We start from the raw sequence: 20402 nt of genomic DNA on the forward strand, positions 1-20402 counted from the left end.
AGAGCAAAGGAGAGAGAGAGGGGGGGGAGAGACAGAAAGGAGAGAGAGAGAAAGTTGTGGGTCAAAGAAATTGGGGGAGAGAAAAGAAAGAGGGAGAGAAAGAGCTAAAAATGGAGAAGAGGAGGAGAGAGAGAACAAAGGAGAGAGAGAAAATGAGAGACAGAAAGAGAAAGAGAGAGGTGCAGAAGTTAAATCCTTCCTGGTCCTGGCTCTGGGTCCTGGTCTCTGGGTCTCTGGTCTCTGGTCTCTGGTCCTGGTCCTGGTCCTGGTCTCTGGTCTGGTCCTGGTCCTCTGGTCCTGGTTCCTGGTTCTGGTCCTGGTTCTGGTTCTGGTCTCTGGACGGTTCAGTGGAAAATTCATTAAAATGTGTTTTTAAAATATTTTTATTTTTATGACTTTTTCACCTTGGCTTGGATTTGGTTTAGTCCTGGTTTTTCCTGTTTTTAGTTTTAGTCCCTGTTTTAGTCCTGTTTTAGTCCTGTTTAGACCTGTTTTAGTCCTGTTTTAGACCTGGTTTAGACCTGGTTTAGTCCTGTTTCCTGGTTTAGACCTGGTTTAGTCCTGGTTTAGTTCTGTTTTAGTCCTGGACTTGGTTTAGACCCAGTTTAGACCTGTTTTAAATCTGGTCTAGTCCTGGTTTAGTCCTTTTTTTAGTCCTGTTTTAGTCCTAGTTTTAGACCTGTTTTAATCCTGTTTTAGTCCTGGGTTAGTCCTGGTTTTAGTCCTGTTTTAGTCCTGTTTAGTCCTGTTTTAGTTTTAGACTTGGTTTAGTCCTGGTTTAGTCCTGTTTTAGACCGGTTTAGTCCTGTTTTAACCTGGTTTAGTCATGTTTTAGTTTTTAGGTTTAGTCCTGGTTTAGTCCTGTCCTGGTTTAGTCTGTTTAGACCTGGTTTAGTAAGTCCTGGACCTTTAGTCCGTTTAGTCCTGGTTTAGTCCCGGTTTAGTCCTGGTTTTTAGTCCTTTTAGTCCTGGTTTAGACCTGTTTTAGTTGGTTTAGTCCTGGTTTAGTCCCGGGTTAGACCTGGTTTAGTCCTGGTTCTTTGATGGAGTCTGTTGTGTTTGTGTTGTTTTATTTTTAGTCGTTTTATTTAAATAAAAGTTTAATTTTAGCTTCAGTCTTTGTTTGGTTTAAGCTTCATTAACGTTTGATTCACCGAACTCCAAAACAGAACACACAGAAACAGACGGAGAGACGGAGGGAGGGAAGAGAGGAGAGGAGAGATAAAACAGGACACAGCGAGAGGAGAAGAGAGGAGAGAGAGAAAACAAAGATACAGAACAGAGAGAGAGATGACGGGAGGAAGGAAGTATCAAGGTAAGAAAGACAAAAACTTAAAGGAAACAACGACGATGCGTCAGTGACAAACTGAACAAAACTAATGTGATGATCATGAATAAAACAGAAGGAACTTGTTCACTCAGACTCATTCTACAATTACAATTAAAAATCGATTTCATGATGTCAGTATTTGCAACACAGAGAGATCAGTTTGAATCAAACATCTAAAAAAAATGTGATATCGTATCATCAGAGTTCTCTTAATGTGAACCATCACAGTAATGATTACAAGTCTTTGTTTAAATGAAGAGTTATTGTGCAGCAATAGATAAAAAACACAGAGGGAACTACATAGACCATGATCCTTTGCTCCATTTCAGTGCAAACGACAAGAAGAAATAACAGTTGTAACACTTTTAAGTCTTAGTTCTTTGGATTGAATCTTATCGAGGCATTTTAAGACGAAAAAGAAGCATATTAACAGTTTTAGCTGTTTAGCCTCGACAAAATATATCAATAAATATCGTACCGTGAGATGTACATCGTGAAAATATCGTACTGTGAGATGTACATCGTGAAAATATCGTACCGTGAGATGTACATCGTGAAAATATCGTACCGTGAGATGTGTATCGTGAAAATATCGTACCGTGAGATGTACATCGTGAAAATATCGTACCGTGAGATGTGTATCGTGAAAATGTACGTAAGATGTACATCGTGAAAATATCGTACCGTGAGATGTATATCGTATATCGTACTGTGAGATGTACATCGTGAAAATATCGTACTGTGAATGTATACGTGATCGTGAATGTCGTGAGATGTACATCGAAAATATCGTACGTGAGATGTACATCGTGAAAATATCGTACCGTGAGATGTACATCGTGAAATATCGTACCGTGAGATGTGTATCGTGAAATATCGTACGTGAGATGTATCGTGAAAATATCGTACCGTGAGATGTACATCGTGAAAATATCGTACCGTGAGATGTACATCGTGAAAATATCGTACCGTGAGATGTACATCGTGAAAATATCGTACCGTGAGATGTGTGTCGATCGTAAATCGTGAAAATATCGTACCGTGTAAGATGTGTATCGTGAAAATATCGTACCGTGAGATGTCGTGAAAATCGTATGAATATGTAATCGTGAAAATATCGTACCGTGAGATGTGTATCGTGAAAATATCGTACCGTGAGATGTGAAAATATCGTACGTGAATGTACATCGTGAAAATATCGTACCGTGAGATGTACATCGTGAAAATATCGTACCGTGAGATGTACATCGTGAAAATATCGTACCGTGAGATGTACATCGTGAAAATATCGTACCGTGAGATGTACATCGTGAAAATATCGTACCGTGAGATGTACATCGTGAAAATATCGTACCGTGAGATGTGTATCGTGAAAATCGTACTGTAAGATGTACATCGTGAAAATATCGTACCGTGAGATGTACATCGTGAAAATACGTACCGTGAGATGTACATCGTGAAAATATCGTACCGTGAGATGTACATCGTGAAAATATCGTACCGATGAGATGTGTGAAAACGTATGTGTGAAAATATCGTACCGTGAGATGTGTATCGTGAAAATATCGTACTGTGAGATGTACATCGTGAAAATATCGTACCGTGAGATGTACATCGTGAAAATATCGTACCGTGAGATGTACATCGTGAAAATATCGTACCGTGAGATGTGTATCGTGAAAATATCGTACCGTGAGATGTACATCGTGAAAATATCGTACCGTGAGATGTTTATTGTGAATTTATCGTACTGTGAGATGTACATCGTGAAAATATCGTACCGTGAGATGTACATCGTGAAAATATCGTACCGTGAGATGTACATCGTGAAAATATCGTACCGTGAGATGTGTGAAAATCGTATCGTGTGAGATGTAATCGTGAAAATATCGTACCGTGAGATGTACATCGTGAAAATATCGTACCGTGAGATGTGTATCGTGAAAATATCGTACCGTGAGATGTACATCGTGAAAATATCGTACCGTGAGATGTACATCGTGAAAATATCGTACCGTGAGATGTGTATCGTGAAAATATCGTACCGTGAGATGTACATCGTGAAAATATCGTACCGTGAGATGTGTATCGTGAAAATATCGTACCGTGAGATGTACATCGTGAAAATATCGTACCGTGAGATGTACATCGTGAAAATATCGTACCGTGAGATGTGTATCGTGAAAATATCGTACTGTAAGATGTACATCGTGAAAATATCGTACCGTGAGATGTACATCGTGAAAATATCGTACCGTGAGATGTGTATCGTGAAAATATCGTACCGTGAGATGTGTATCGTGAAAATATCGTACTGTAAGATGTACATCGTGAAAATATCGTACTGTAAGATGTACATCGTGAAAATATCGTACCGTGAGATGTACATCGTGAAAATATCGTACCGTGAGATGTACATCGTGAAAATATCGTACCGTGAGATGTACATCGTGAATTTATCGTACTGTGAGATTTGGATATTGTTACATCTAATCATGAGCCTCCATACCCTATCGTGAGCTTTCCCACGATATCGCAATAAATATCGTATCGTGAGGTTCATACCATGACGATATCGTATCGTGAGACTCGGATATCGTTACACCTCTACTTGTTCAGTGCTTGACTGATGTGGCTCGTTGTTGTTCGCCTTTAAGTTTTGTTCTTTCTTCTCTTGATCGTTGTGGATAAATTGTTCATGTTAGAATGTTTCTCCTTTGTGGAGTTTGTTGGTTGAAGATTTGGTGATGGGGCAGATTTATGAAACTGCTGGAGAATACAACACACACTTACACACACACTTACACACACATTTACACACACACTTACACACACATTTACACACACATTTACACACACATTTTGACACAGAAAACCTTAAACCGGAAGTTCCACAAACCTACAGCGAGACACTTTTGGCCATAGTGAAAAATGTCTGTTAGGCTGCAGCCTGAAGTGACCCAAATCCGATTTTTTTGTCTCTATGTTCCTGTATCTGATCTTTTAATGACGTCTGAACGACACAGATACGATTATTTCAAATGTGACCCAGGACACTTGGATATGTGCTCCTGAAACTGATACATATCTGATCTTTTGACATGTGACTTCAGTGTGAACGGCCAAAGTGCATTCATCCACCTACACGTTATCAACAAGACACAAACGTCACTATTCTGCGCTGAAGTCGGTGAAAATTGTTAATGAACTCTGTGTGACTGAAGTGAAGCACATCACCACTCACCACTCTTGGCTCCGTCTCCACATCCACACGTTCATTTCAACGGACTGAACCACAAAACACCACGACCAAAAACCTCGTCCTTCTCCTTCTCAATCTCCTCCTTAAAACAAGTCAGTTGTTCATGTTCTGGCTCCGGTACGAGAGGAACTTTAAAATCTCCAGGTGCTCGATGCTGCGTCCATGTTTGGACAACTTCCGTAAACACAGAGACGCTCGCTGCGGTTGACGTCGTCGTGTCTCCAGTGTCACATGTGGGACACTTTCGGGCTGTTTAACGTTCACACAGGGGATCACATACAAGTCGCATTTAAATGTGAACGACCTCGCAAAAACATCGGATTTCACAAAAAAATTGGAATTGAGTGTTAAGCCCTGCTGTCTGAATGTAGCCTTAGAGCCACAGTTGATGGAGCAGGAAGCACATCCATGCTCACTTCCTGTTTAAACTGCAGAGTTTAGCTCTGTCCATTTATATAAACAGTCTAACATTCCCTCTGCACAATTCGCACAAACCAAATATTCTGTCCCTGCGTTCGATTTTCTTTTGACACACACTTAGGTCTCGAATTTGACATCACGTTCAAGCTTGAAGCGTATCATTATGTTTGGCGTGTCGGACTTGGTGGATTATGATGATTATGAAAACACAGACACTTTCATTCATTTAACTGAAATTGTCATTTAAACACCAAAGTGTCCAAACTCAATGAAAACACTTCATATTTACGCGCCACAGTGGACGGAGCCTCTTGGATTCTGACTCGAAATCCTTGCTCAGTCTATTTTTTCCACCACCGAGGTCCGACTCGCACTGTCCCAGGAAAAGGGGCGTGTCACATGTGTCGCTAGGCAACTTCCTCAGAAAACCGGAAGAATAATCGACCGCAGGGTGTGTTCAGGTGAAAACAGGCTGAAGTCCGTGTGTCGGTGTTTGTTTGTTTGTTTTGGTTCATTTTAGTTTTTTCACCTTTGGCTCCGCCCCCAAACCTCAACGCTGCTCTGTGATTGGTCGGAATCTCTCGAAGTGGATTCTTGTGAGTTTGTGATTCGCAAATGTCGAAAGAATCCAGCGGCCTGTACGACAATAAAGAGAAAGAAAGAGAGAAGAAAGACAACAAAGGACAGAAAGACGGAAAGAAAAAGAAAGAATCCATCTGGTTTCACAAACTTTAATGTCAAATAACCGAACATAATCTGAATATTATAAGTTAAAAAGACGCAAAATCTAAAACCTACACATATTTACACATTTATATATTTATATTTTCTCTCTCTATACTCACAGCAACAGTGACTCCCACAAAAATAAACAGGAGGTAAAAGATTTCCACACATTTTAATCAAAGATCGGCCGATGTGTTTTTTTGTTTTTGTTTTTTTTTATAGCTGAGAATCTGATATTTTGGGGCCAATTTGGATTATTTTCCGCCAAATTATCTCATTTTATTTTTGTACAAACTCATAACCAGCTCAGTGTTTCTCTAAACTCGATGAGAATGTTAAAGCTTCATGCGCTTCTTTTATGCAGCAACATCGCCCTCTGCTGGACATAATATAATGTGCGAGTGCTACAGTTTTGATCTATGACTCCCGTGAATTATTCTGTTATAATTTGGATATTTTAAGTCGAATTGGCTGCGTTTACATGGAAATAATAATTCCGTTTTGAGGTTTACATGGAAAACTCATTAAATCGTCTTTATTTGATGTGTCTCAGCGTCTGCGAGTGGGGAAGGTTCTGATTGGACAGAGACGCCACCGGATTTACGTCAATCGGAAGAAAACACACACTTCAGCTGCTCCCGGCTTTTCTGTCATCTTGGTTTGTCATTACTCCACGAACACAAACATGATCCGAACTTTTTCCGCAGTCGTTCCAATGATAATGAGCTGTTACACTAAGAGCGCCCCCTGTAGGTTGTGGTGACTCTATTTGAGGCACATTTTATGATGACACATTTGTCTTTGTTTTTTAGGACACGTTTTTTCATTTGCACCTAGGGGTGTAATGGTGCATGTATTTGTGCCAAACTGTTTCGGTACGGGACGTTCGGTTCGCTGCAGGTCTGTGCACGAGTGAGTTCGCACAATTTGTGTGTGTTTACATTCCGCCACTACATGTGCAGCTACACGGAGGCTCGACTCTTTAATATTTACGAGGAACTGGTCGGTGATTGGCGCAGTGTTTCCAGCAGCGCTTTATAGTTAGAGCGGCCGCCTTGCCTACAACTGCCCTTGACTATGTCCTTCCAAACCACAAGAATCCTCGCAAAACTACGGTCGTCGCTCCGTGGTCCTCACTGTTGCCTTTCGCCAGCTCAGAATCTCTGCCCTTCCCCCCGTCCCACCCCCCCAGATCTGCTCTTACTGCAGACACTGTGGACAAGTTTGTTTTTCTGACCAAAAATCTGAAGATTGAGTAAAACTTGATGCTGGAACTGTTAGTGCTGCACTTTACTTTTGGAAAAGTTTTGTTTACTGTTTACAAGGAATTTATTTTTGAAATATGTCATACATTTGTTGCTTATTTGAGAATATTTTATTTAACTTATTAATATTACCAAGCAGCACTTATTTTATTTTCTTCTTTATATAATAGCAAATGGTTTTTCATTCTGTTCCCAACTGTACTGAAAATGAACCGAACCATGACCTCAAAACCGAGGTACGTACCGAACCGTGATTTTTGTACCATTACACTCCCATCTGCACCATGTTCTTTGTTAGTACATTGTTTTAAAAAAGTGCAAAACTGCAAATATCAGCCAAACTAATATCGGTTTATCTCAGATTTTCATACAGACGTCATTATCAGTAACAGACGGAAAACTTGCCATAGTATTACTTGGTATCACAAGCCCCGCCCTTCACCACACCCCACATCAGCCCCGCCCCTTCACAAGCACCGCCCCTTCACACGCCCCGCCCCCTCACAAGTCCCACCGATTCATAAGCCCCGCCCCTCACTAGCCCTGTCCGTTCACAGTTCTGGTCTCTTGGCGTTCTCTTCCTCTGTCGGGTTCGGACTCTTCTCGGTGACCAGCTGCACAGAGACGGTCGGAGGCTTCAGGAAGGGCTCGCCGGCCCAGTTCTGGTTTAAGTCCTGATCTAGATCCTGGGCCAGACCAGATTTTGGTTTGGGTCCCGGGGAGGGGCGGGGCGAGTGGCGGGGCGAGTGGCGGGGCGAGGGCCGAGGAGAGTTTAACCTTAGCTGCTTCTTCTGCTCGTACTCAGACGCACTCATGAGGGGCGCCAACACCTGAAACAACAACAGACTTTAGTCCTGGTTTAGACCTGACTTAGACCTGGTTTAGACCTGATCCTGTTATGGTCCTGGTTTCGTACATAGTCTGATTAAACACACTATTGTCCGCTTTGTAGACGCTCCTGATAAAGACCTGGTTTAGTCCTGATCCTGGCCTGGTCTAGTCTTAGTCCTGGTGTAGGTTTAGTCCTGTTTGAGTCCTGGTTTAGTCCTGGCATAGTCCTGGTCTTGTACCTTGGCAGACTTGTTGAACAGGCTGTAGTCCAGTTTGTAGTTCCTCCTGATATAGACCTGGTTTAGACCTGGTCTTGGTCTAGTCTTAGTCCTGGTGTAGGTTTAGTCCTGTTTGAGTCCTGGTTTAGTCCTGGTGTCATACCTTGGTGGTCTGGTTGAACAGGCTGTAATCAAACTCTAGTTCCTCCTGATATAGTCCTGGTTTAGCCCTGGTCTTGGTCTGGTCTAGTCTTAGTCCTGTTATAGTCTTGGTTAAGTCCTGTTTCAGTTCTGGTTTAGTCCCATTGTAGTCCTGGCCTCGTACCTTGGCGGTCTGGTTGAAGAGGCTGTAGTCCACTCTGTAGTTCCTCCTGGTTTAGACCTGGTCCTAGTCTAGTCTTAGTCCTGGTGTAGGTTTAGTCCTGTTTTAGTCCTGGTTTAGTCCTGGTCTGGTACCTTGGCGGTCTGGTTGAAGAGGCTGTAGTCGACTCTAGTAGCTTCTGATATAGTCCTGGTCTAGTCTTAGTCCTGGTGTAGGTTAAAGGTTGTATGGAGGATTTTTTTTGTTTGTTTTTTTGTTTCAAATTGTCAGTGATAGATTATAGAGATGCAGTCGCCTTGTAATTATGATGACCAAAAAAAAGAGAATAAAAATTCATCAACTCTGGACGTGGTGGGGCTAAACATTTGCCAATAGATAACGACACTGCCTCGTTATCTGTGAGCTGACAGGCTGTCAATCAAACTCCCTACGTTTCTAGTGTAACTGACTTGCCTGCGCCGCCGGTACGTGGTTTATGTACGACTGTCACGCAGTCCACAGACGCAAGACGCACAGACGCTGTTTACTCCACCAACGCAACAGTTCTTAGTGGCTTTTTTTGACCTATATCTTCCTCGCAGTTCGCACAAAGTTTGTTGCGATGGCGACAAGAATCCAGGAGCAGTTCGCCGCAAAAGAAAGTCCGTTTTTGAGGTCGCTGAAAGAAGAAGACAAGGGGAAAAGCAGCGACACCAAACTAAGGTGATTCTTGTAGATTCATTCCAGCGATGGCGCAACTGAAGCAGACGCAGGGTCTAAAGACTGACGCACTGGTCCACAAATTACTCCTGGACAGGAAACGTCTGCTTATTATGAAAACGTACTTTATTTCCAAGACCGAGTCAAACGTTTTTCAGGACACGAAAGCGATATCCTATGTCTGAAAACATAATTTTCAAGGCAAAGAAAGAGTCCACTTGCTGCTGCGTGTTGTTGCTAGTTCATTCGCACGGAATCTCCGCGCAACCTTCTCTGCTCCTGTCCCCGCTGCCCGATCCGCTCTTCCCCCTGCTCCTCACTTCTCCGGGCACGGAATCTCCGCGCACCGCTCCCCTCTCCTCTCTCCTCTCCCAGCTCCGCTCCTCTCCTGCTCCTCACTTCTCGTCCGTGAACGAAATGTCCGCGCACCCGCTCCCCCGCTCCTCACTTCTCCGTCTTGCCTAATCAACACTGTAGTTAGTTGTTTACAAGTCATGTGCAGCGGCTGTAAACAAACCTGTTTCTGGCGTAAGGAGGAGGAGGGAGGAGGCGTTTCTACGTAGGAGCTGTAGGGGAGGGGGGTGGTTTCACGCAGGAGCAACATTTGAAAAAGGACAAACAGTCGCTGGATTTCTCGTTCCTTGGAAAATCCTCTATACAACCTTTAAGTCCTGTTTTAGTCCTGGTTTAGTCCTGGTCTGGTACCTTGGCGGTGTGGTTGAAGAGGCTGTAGTCGACTCTGTAGTTCCTGCGTGTGACTCGGATCATCTCCTGGAACAGCGCCCCCCACAGGATGTCGTTGGGCGTGTAGGACGAGCGGGTCTGGTGCAGGATTCCCGTCGTGTCGTCCGTGTACGTGAAACTCACCACCAGCTCGAAGTCGTCCTGTCGCAGCGCGGTGAGGCCGGTGTGGTAGAGCGGGCTGGCGGCGTCCAGGCGGTGCGTGATGGTGGTGGGCGTGGCTAAGATCACGTGACTCTGCTCCAGCACCAGGTCCTGGTACGACATGTCCACCTTCCCGGTGGAGTGTAAGGTGGAGCGGACGATCTGAGCGCGCGCCATTCCTTCCACCAGGTGATGGCGCCGGAAGTCCCCGATGCGCCACGACAGGCAGAGGGCGCCGTTACGCAGGTTCACCACGGCGCAGTTGCTGAAGCCCACCGTCTGCGCCCGTTTCCTCGCCGACGCCATCTTCGCGACCACGATGCCGATGACGAAGGTGTCGATGAAGCAGCTCATCACGTCCTGCACCGTTACCACGATGATTGCCACCATGCAGTTTTCCGACATCCCCCGGAAACCGTAACTATGGAAACGGACGAGTTACAGTTTATGATAATATTATAATGACCACGTTTACATGATGTTTTTAAATTCAGAATTAATTGTTCGGAATTAAGTAGTTCAGAATTTAAATATTCTCCTTGGAGTTTACAGCGTTCCCTCGTTTATCACGGAGGTTACGTTCTAAAAATAACCCGCAAATCACGAAGTCGTCAGAAAACGACTCCAGAAATTTGTTTGTGAACTCCATAAATGCAAAAGTGAATCAGATGTGTGTGACTCAAACCTCCGTTCAAACTGTTTCTCTTCCCAACGGAATTGAAAAATAGTGAAAGGTGAAGGTGATGGGCAGGATTGATCCACAGGAAGAACCAAAAAGGAAACATTTGTCTGACTAAGAAATCATCCCGAGTTTACAGAGAACATTTTGTATGTGGAGCGACGACAAAACAAAATCCCGTTTGTTAATGTAGAGGAGCAGAAGACAAACAGACTGAGCTGCACTTTCTTGTTCTTGTGGTTTTACAGCAACATCACGTCTTGGTCTCTTTGCAGTGGAAGGTGTTTCTTGGTGAACAGCTGGAGCCTTTCACTTTGGTGGTGACTTTTTAAATTCGTAAACAAGGTTGAGTGAGGGATCGGGGTTTTGTTTTGTTGTCGCTCCACATACAAAATGTTCTCTGTAAACTCGGGATGATTTCTTAGGCTGTGTTCAGACTGCAGCCTGAAGTGACCCAAATCCGATTTTTTGGCCTCTATGTTCCTGTATCTGATCTTTTAATGACGTCTGAACGGCACAGATCCGATTTTTTCAAATGTGACCCAGGCCAGTTGGATATGTGCTCCTGAAACTGATACATATCCGATCTTTTGACATGTGACTTCAGTGTGAACGGTCAGGTCACATTCATCCACCTACACGTCATCAACAAGACACAAACGTCACTATTCTGCGCTGAAGTAGGCGGAAACCGTTAGCAAGCCACAACTAGCCACAACTTCCGTAAACATAGAGACGCTCGCTGCGGTTGACGTCATCGTGTCCTCCAGTGTGCATGCGGGACACTTTCGGGCCGTTTACCGTTCACACTGGAGTCACAGACAAGTCGCATTTAATTGGAAATGTGAACGACCTCGCAAAAACATCGGAATTGAGCGTTAAGCCCTGCAGTCTGAATGGAACCTTAGTCAGACAAATGTTTCCTTTTTGGTTCTTCCTGTGGATCAATCCTGCCCATCACCTTCACCTTTCACTAGTTTTCAATTCCGTCGGGAAGAGAAACAGTTTGACCGGAGGTTTGAGTCACACACATCTGATTCACTTTTGCATTTATGAAGTTCACAAACACATTTCTCGAGTCGTTTTCCGCTGTTAGGATCCAACATCCACACAATTAACGATGTCCGAATCCCAAAACTAAAATATGACAATATCAGAACCAGAAACAAAAGTGATATGGTTCAAAAGACTTGAAAAGATCGACTTTGACAATAGACACATCCCACTGGGAAAACAAACATGGAGGTTTGATGCTCACTTTTTCCTAAGATCTTTACCAGTATGAATTTCGCAATGAGCAGAAGACCGAGATTTGTGATGCGTCTATTAATGTTTCATGTAAATGTGGCAAATGTGAAAAAAATCATTGGTCCGATTTAAAATCCCCAGAATTCAATGCGCCTCATCTTTGAATTTGTTAAACAATTGAGACATTTTTTCTCGTGGTCTCTACCCTCAGATTATCCTGGAGGTTCTCACCCGATGGTCGTCTGCGTCTCCAGCGAGAAGAGGAAGGCGGCGGTGAAGCTCCTGACCTCGTACACGCAGGGGTCGGAGGTCGGGTTCTGGACGTCCCCGTGGGCGATGGCGATGACCCAGAAGAGCAGCCCGAAGAACATCCACGACAGGATGTAGGACAAAGCGAAGACCAGGAACATCACCCTCCAGCGGATCTCCACCAGCGTCGTGAAGATGTCCGTCACCAGGAGCAGCCACTCCTCCGGAACGTGCCGGAAAATCACGTTACCTGAGCCGTCTTTACGCACGAACCTCTGACGGGAGCAGGGGGTGTGGCCAGAGGGGGCGGGGGGCGGGGCTTCAGAGGAGTTCACGGAACAATACTGAGCCTTGGACATCCTGGAGGAACCTGAGGAGACACAGAGGAACCTGAGGAGACACAGAGGAACCTGAGGAGACACACAGAGGAACTGAGGAGACACAGAGGAACCTGAGGAGATACAGAGGAACAGAGGAGACACAGAGGAACCTGAGGAGAGACAGAGGAACCTGAGGAGACACAGAGGAACCTGAGGAGACACAGAGGAACCTGAGGAGACACAGAGGAACCTGAGGAGACACAGAGGAACCTGAGGAGATACAGAGGAACCTGAGGAGATACAGAGGAACCTGAGGAGACACAGAGGAACCTGAGGAGATACAGAGGAACCTGAACCTGAGGAGATACAGAGGAACCTGAGGAGATACAGAGGAACCTGAAGGAGATACAGAGGAACCTGAGAGATACAGAGGAAACCTGAGGAGAATACAGAGGAACCTGAGGAAGAGGAACCTGAGGAGACACAGAGGAACCTGAGGAGACAGAGGAACCTGAGGAACACAGAGGAACCTGAGGAGACACAGAGGAAACCTGAGGAGATACAGAGGAACCTGAGGAGACACAGAGGAACCTGAGGAGACACAGAGGAACCTGAGGAGATACAGAGGAACCTGAGGAGATGACAGAAACCTGAGGAACAGAGGATTTGAGGAATACAGAGGAACCTGAGGAACAGGTTTCTGGAATGGACTTGTTTTAGATGAATATTTTGATCTAAAATGTCCAAATTATAACAGAATGATCTGGATTTAAACCAGGACTAGACTAGTACTAACCTGGTCTGAAACTGGACTAACCCAGATTTAAACGAGAACTAAACCAGGACTAAACTAGAACTGAACTAACTCAGAATTAAACTAGGTCCAAAGCAGAACTAAACCATGACCGAAGCAGTAAACATGAGAAATTATGAGTTGTAACATTAGGACTAAACCAGGACTAAACCAGGACTAAACCAGGACTAAACCAGGTCTAAAAGGAGACTTGATGTGTGCGGAGAAGAGGCCTGGGCCAGAGTTTGATGTAAAGTTCTAAATGATCCGAGTCTTTCCCGTTTTTCTCGTGAACCTTCACCACAAAAAACACAAAACAGAATCTGAATAATTTACTGTAATTTCAAAACAACTTAATTTTTTTTTTCTCCGATTTCCGATCAGACGATTTGGATTTGGTCCGAACGCACGAGGATTACAGGAAAACCAGGGAACGCCCAAAACACGAGTCCAGACCTGAGAGACCAGGATCAGTCCGGGTTCAGTCCAAGTTGAGACCTGCTCTGGACCTGGTCCGGTTCTGATTTAGTCCTGGTCAAGTACAGTTCAAACCTGGTCCAGACCTGGTTCAGACCTGGTTCTGACCTGGTCCAGACCTGGTTCTGGTCAGACCTGGTCCAAACCTGGTTTATCTGATGGTTCAACCTGGTCCAGACCTGGTTCTGACCTGATCCAGACCTGGTCCAGATATGGTTCAGACCTGGTCCAGACCTGGTTTAGACCTGGTCCAGACCTGATTCTGACCTCGTCCAAACCTGGTTTAGACCTGGTCCAGACCAGGTCCAGACCTGGTCCAAACCTGGTTTTGACCCAGTCCAGACCTGGTCCAGACCTGGTTCCAGACCTGGTCCAGACCTGGTCCAGACCTGGTTCCAGACCTGTTCCAGACCAGACCTGGTCCAGACCTGGTCCCTGGTCCAGTTCCAGACCTGGTCCAGACCTGGTCCAGACCTGGTTCTGACCTGGTCCAGAACCTGGTCCAGACCTTCCAGACCTGATCCAGACCTGGTCCAGACCTGGTTCTGACCTGGTCCAGACCTGGTCCAGACCCGACCTGGTTTAGACCTGGTCCAGACCTGATCCAGACCTGGTCCAGACCTGATTCTGACCTCGTCCAGACCTGGTTTAGACCTGGTTTAGACCTGGTCCAGACCTGATTCTGACCTGGTCCAGACCTGGTCCAGACCTGATTCTGACCTGGTTTAGACCTGGTCCTGACCTGGTCCAGACCTGGTCCTGACCTGGTCCTGACCTGGTCCAGACCTGGTCCTGACCTCATCCAGACCTGGTTTAGACCTGGTCCAGACCTGGTCCTGACCTGGTTTAGACCTGGTTTAGACCTGGTCCAGACCTGGTCCTGGTCCTGAGGTCCAGACCTGGTCCAGACCTGGTCCTGACCTGGTTTAGACCTGGTCCAGACCTGAGACCTGGTCCTGACCCTGCTGAGGTTCTGTTTGAGGATGTTCTTGTGGTTTTGGATTATGATTTTCCATAATTTCTTTTTTCCGGTTTCAGTTGACGTCAGAGCGAATTAAGAAAAAACTGTTCAGGAAACGAGAAAAACACTCCACCAAGAAATGTCCCACACTGGAGCTTTAACCCTGATACTACTACTACTACTACTACTACTACTACTACTACTACTACTACTACTACTACTACTACTACTACTGCTACTACTACTACTACTGCTACTGCTACTACTACTACTACTACTACTACTACTACTACTACTACTGCTACTACTACTACTACTGCTACTACTACTACTACTACTGCTACTACTACTACTACTACTACTGCTACTACTACTACTACTGCTACTACTACTACTACTACTACTGCTACTACTACTACTACTACTACTACTGCTACTACTACTACTACTACTACTACTGCTACTACTACTACTACTACTACTACTACTACTACTACTACTACTACTACTACTACTACTACTACTACTACTGCTACTACTACTACTACTACTACTACTACTACTGCTACTACTACTACTACTACTACTACTACTACTACTACTACTACTACTGCTACTACTACTACTACTACTACTACTACTACTACTACTACTACTACTGCTACTACTACTACTACTACTACTACTACTGCTACTACTACTACTACTACTACTACTGCTACTACTACTACTACTACTACTACTACTACTACTACTACTACTACTACTACTACTACTACTACTACTACTACTACTACTACTACTACTGCTACTACTACTACTACTACTACTACTGCTACTACTACTACTACTACTACTACTACTACTACTACTACTACTACTACTACTACTACTACTACTACTACTACTACTACTTACTACTACTACTACTACTACTACTACTACTGCGATTACTTCTCTACTACTACTACTACTACTACTACTACTACTACTATACTACTTACTACTACTACTATATACTCTACTACCTGTTTCCTTGTTTCTTTCCTTGTTTCCTATCTCCTAGTTTGTTTCCTGTCCCCTCGATGCCTATCTCCTTGTTTCCTTTGACCTTCTCGTCCTCCGTTACGTTTGTTTGTTTGTTTTTCCCACACTTCTTTTTTCCTTCACTGATTTCCGTTCATCCACAAACCGCAGAATTACACTTTCACAGGAAGGTTCCTTCATTCTCTCCATCCCTCCCTCCCTCCATCTCTCCTCCCTCATCCTCCTCTCCCATTATCTCCCTCTTTATTTCTCTATTTTCTTTTCTCTCCCTTCCTTCTCCTCTCTCTCTCCATCTCTCCTCTCTCTCTCTCTCCCTCTTCTCCCTCTCTCCCTTCTCTCTCTCTTTCTCTTTCTCCTCCTCTTCCTCCCTCCATCTCCCTCTCTCTTCTCCTTTCCTTTTTCCTCTCCTCCTTTTTCCTTTTCTCTTGCTCTCTCTTCTCTCTCTCTCTCCCCTCCTTTTCCCTCTCCCTCTTCTCCTCCCTCTCTCCCTTTTGTTCCTTATCTGCCTCTTCTTTCTCTCTCCTTTCCTCTCTCCTCTTCCCTCCCTCCCCTCCCTCCGTCTCCCTTCTCTCCGTCTTTCCTCTCTTTCCCTCTCTCTCCTCCCTCTTTCCTTTCTCTCCTTCACCTTCCTCACCTCTCCATCTTTCCCCCTTCTTGTCTTCCTCTCTCCCTCTCTCTTGTCCTTTCCCTCCCTCTCCTCTTTCCTCTCCTCCTCCTACTTTTCTCTCCTCCCTCCCTCTCTTTCTTGTCCTTCTCTCTTGTCCCCTCTCTCCCCCTCCTTCTTTTTCTTGTCCTTCTCTCTTCTCCTCCCTCCCTCCTCCTTTTCCTTCTCCTTCTCTCCTCTCCCTCTCTTACCCCCCTTCTCCCTTTCTTTTTTTCTTTCTTCTCCCTCTCTCCTCTCCCCCTCCCTCCCTCTCTTTTTCTCTCTCGCCCCTCCCCTCCTCCTCCCTCACTCCTTTCTTTCTTTCTTTCTTTCTTGTCCTTCTCTCCTTCTCTCTCTCACTCCTCTCCCTCTGTTCTCTCCTCCTCCTCTCTTTCTTGTCCTTCTCCCTCTCTCTCTCCCTCCCTCGTTCTTTCTTGTCTCCTCTCTCCTCCCTCTCTCTCCTCCTCCTTTCTCCTCCTCTCTCCTCCTCTCTCCCTCCGTTCTTTCTTGTCCTCCTCTCTCTCCTCCTCTCTCTCCTCTTCTCCTCTCTCCCTCTCTCTCCTTCTCCCTTTTCTTGTCCTTCCCTCTCCTCGTCTTTCTTGTCCTCCTCTCTCTCTCCCTCTCTTTCTTGTCTTCCTCCCTCTCTCCCTCTCTTCTCTTTCTCCTCTCCTCCTCCTCCTCTCTCCTCTCCCTCCTTCTCCTCGTTCTTTCTTGTCCTCCTCTCCCTCTCTCCTCCTTCTCCTTTCTTTCTCTCTCTTCCTCTCTCCTCCTCTCTCCCTCGTTCTTTCTTGTCTCCTCCTCCTCTCTCCTCCCTCCTCCCTCGTTCTTCCTTGTCCTCCTCCTCCCTCTCTCCTCCTCTCTCCTCGTTCTCTTTCTTCTCCTCCTCCTCCTCCTCCTCCTCCTCGTTCTTTCTTGTCCTCCTCCTCCCTCTCTCCCTCCTCCTCGTTCTTTCTTGTCGTCCTCCTCCTCCTCCTCCTGTTCTTCTTGTCCTCCTCTCCTCTCTCTCCTCTCTCCTCTCCTCTTTCTTTCTCCCTCCTCTTCCTCCTCCTCCTCCTCCTCCTCTCCTCCTCCTCCTCTTCTTTCTTGTCCTCCTCCCTCTCTCTCCTCCTCCCTCCCTCGTTCTTCTTGTCCTCCTCCTCCTCCTCCTCCTCCTCCTCTCTCCTCGTTCTTTCTTGTCCTCCTCCTCCTCCTCCTCCTCCTCGTTCTTTCTTGTCGTCCTCTCCTCCTCCTCTCGTTCTTTCTTGTCCTCCTCCTCCCTCCTCCTCCTCCTCCCTCGTTCTTTCTTGTCGTCCTCTCCTCCTCCTCCCTCGTTCTTTCTTGTCCTCCTCCTCCTCCCTCTCTCCTCCTCCTCCTCTCTTCTTGTCTTGTCTCTCCTCTTCTCTGTCGTCCTCTCCTCCTCCCTCGTTCTTTCTTGTCTCCCTCCTCTCTCCTCCTCCTCCCTGGTCTTGTTCTCCTCCTCCTCCCTCTCTCCTCCTCCTCTCGTTCTTTCTTGTCGTCTCTCTCCTCCTGTTCTTTCTTGTCGTCCTCCCTCTCTCCTCCTCCTCCCTCGTTCTTTCTTGTCGTCCTCTCGTGCCTGTTCCGCTCCATTAGATTCCACTTAGCTTTAATGACGTTCCGTTCCGTGTGTTTCTTCCGTGTTTTTCCGTGTTTGACCACAGCAGGTCAGGCCCCGAGGCTCAAAGGCACAAGGGCAGAACAACGGAGGGAGGGAGGGACGGAGAGATGAAGGGGGGGAAAGAGAGAGCAGAGAGAAAGTCAGGTTAGAAACAGAGAGAGTGAAGGAGGGCGGAGAAAGAGAAAGAAGAGAGAGAGAGAGAGAGGAGGTAGAGGAGAAGCAGGGGAAAGGGCAAAGACAAAAAAGAGGAGAGAAGAAAGAGAAAAGTGAGAGAGAGAGAGATTTGTCAAACCCATGGACTGTTTATTTAAATGGACAAATGTAACGTGAAAGTCACAGCTTCCAAACAGGAAGTGAACATGGGAGCGAGGGCTGGTATCGTTAAGAAGTTGCCGATACGATACGATACACTCCTCGATACACAGGCCACGATACGATACATATCTCGATACAGCACTTTCGATTTGATATGATATATTTCAAATCAATTCGATACGGTTCAATAAAAAATAAAGTCTAAATCATGTCTATGATACTAAAAGTGTTTGTTAAACCACTTCTTCTTGTGCAAAGTTCATATGAAACACAAACATTTTAATCATCAAAACAGTGAAAATGTGAAATGTGTCGCATAAATGAGTTTCCTTTCACTCCACAAGCAACAAAACTGTAGCTGTAACAAAATAATTTAGTAAAACACACCTAAAAATACTCTTGCTGATATATCGATACAGTAGCTCATGATATCGATACTGTGTCATCACATTAAAGATACGATATATCGATATTCCTAATGGGAGCACTTCCTGCTCCATCGACTCTGACCGAGTGGAAACTTCACAGAAAAACACAATTATGACTTTTAATCTTAGAATTATGACTTTCTGTGAGGCTTCTATCAATCCATTTTCTTTTGTTTATCTGCAGTCGGGTCTCGGGGGCATCAGTCTAAACAGGGACTCCCAGACTTCCCTCACCCCAGACACTTCCTCCAACTCCTCCTGTGGAACCCCGAGGTGTTCCCAGGTCAGTCCAGAGACATCGTCCCTCCAGTGTGTCCTGGGTCTTCCCCGGGGCCTCCTCCTGGTGGGACATGAACACCTCCTGAGGGACACGTCCAGGAGACATCAGAACAGACGTCCTCCCCTCAGCCGCTCCTCTCCACGTGGAGGAGCAGCGGCTCTACTCCGAGCTCCTCACTCTGTCTCTAATGGAGCGTCCAGACACCGAGCGGAGGAAACTCATCTGTGTCGCTTGGATCAGGATCTCGTCCTTTCGGCTCATGACCAGAGGTGAGGATTTTCTGTGAGACTTTTATTTTTTTTAATTTTCTGTCAGAATCGAGCTTCCACAGACTCTCGTTCACTTTGTTTATATTGAACAGTTGTGGCTCGTCTCTCTGCACCTGCTGCTGTGGCCTTCAAATTTGCTCTTAAATCTTTGTATTAACCTCTTGAGACCCGACCTTTTGTCTGGTGTGCATTTTATTTTCCTTGATATTTGGGATGAGTAGGGCCAAATAATTATCATAACTAAACGTTGTTTTTATACAGGAAATAGTTTTTGCAAAAAAACGATGTCTTCATATGAGAAGAATGGGTCGATCTTACTGTCTGACACAAACTATTGGTTAAAAAATCTTTATCTTCACCGTCTGACCTGCCTGTTTACGCCGATTAACTTTTTAAGTATATTAAAACTTTACTTAAGCAAATATACGACTTAAATTAACTATTTACAACTGTAAATTCTAGTGCTGTAGACCGGGATTAGTCTTGAGGCCGGCCTCCAGACCCCTTTTTTTTTCAACGGTCTTGGTCTTGTCTCAGACTGAAGCACAGTTTGGACTCGGTCTTGTCTCGGTCTTGATGGTGCGTGGTCTCGTCTCGGTCTTGATGGTGCGTGGTCTTGTCTCGGTCTTGATGGTGCGTGGTCTCGGTCTCGGATGGTGCGTGGTCGGTCTCGGTCTCGATGGTGCGTGGTCTCGGTCTGGTCTCGGTCTCGATGGTGCGTGGTCTCGGTCTGGTCTCGGTCTCGATGGTGCGTGGTCTCGGTCTGGTCTCGGTCTCGATTGGTGCGTGGTCTCGGTCTGGTCTCGGTGCTGGTCGGATGGTGCGTGGTCTCGTGGTCTCGGTCTCGGTCTCGGTCTCTCGATGGTTGGTCGTGGTCTCGGTCTGGTCTCGGTCTGGTCTCGATGGTGCGTGGTCTCGGTCTGGTCTCGGTCTGGTCTCGGTCTCGGTCTCGATGGTGCGTGGTCTCGGTCTGGTCTCGGTCTCGATGGTGCGTGGTCTTAGTCTTGTCTCAGACTCAAGCACATTTGGACTCGGACTCAGCTTCCAAATTTGATTAGAATTTTGTGAATGAAATGCACCAGCTGTCAATCAAACCTGTTGCTAACACTAGTGGGAGGGG

General features: G+C 45.7%; 1 protein-coding gene across 1 annotated transcript; it reads right to left on the reverse strand.

Moving 5' to 3' along the window:
* Positions 1-5888: 5888 nt before the first annotated feature.
* Positions 5889-19274, reverse strand: LOC110165455 (inward rectifier potassium channel 16-like). Its single transcript, XM_055149962.1, has 8 exons — positions 19191-19274; positions 12985-13104; positions 12811-12927; positions 12705-12764; positions 12576-12585; positions 12117-12504; positions 9779-10379; positions 5889-7833 (listed from the first exon to the last, which is right to left on the reverse strand). The coding sequence occupies exons 1-8, from the start codon at positions 19272-19274 to the stop codon at positions 7555-7557; spliced, it is 1659 nt and encodes a 552-aa protein (XP_055005937.1). The 3' UTR covers positions 5889-7554.
* Between the last annotated feature and the right edge of the window lie 1128 nt (positions 19275-20402).

The sequence above is a fragment of the Boleophthalmus pectinirostris genome, unplaced genomic scaffold, assembly GCF_026225935.1.
Source record: "Boleophthalmus pectinirostris isolate CB_2022bp ecotype Guang Dong unplaced genomic scaffold, ASM2622593v1 HiC_scaffold_14, whole genome shotgun sequence".
NCBI classification, from domain to species: Eukaryota; Metazoa; Chordata; class Actinopteri; order Gobiiformes; family Gobiidae; genus Boleophthalmus; species Boleophthalmus pectinirostris.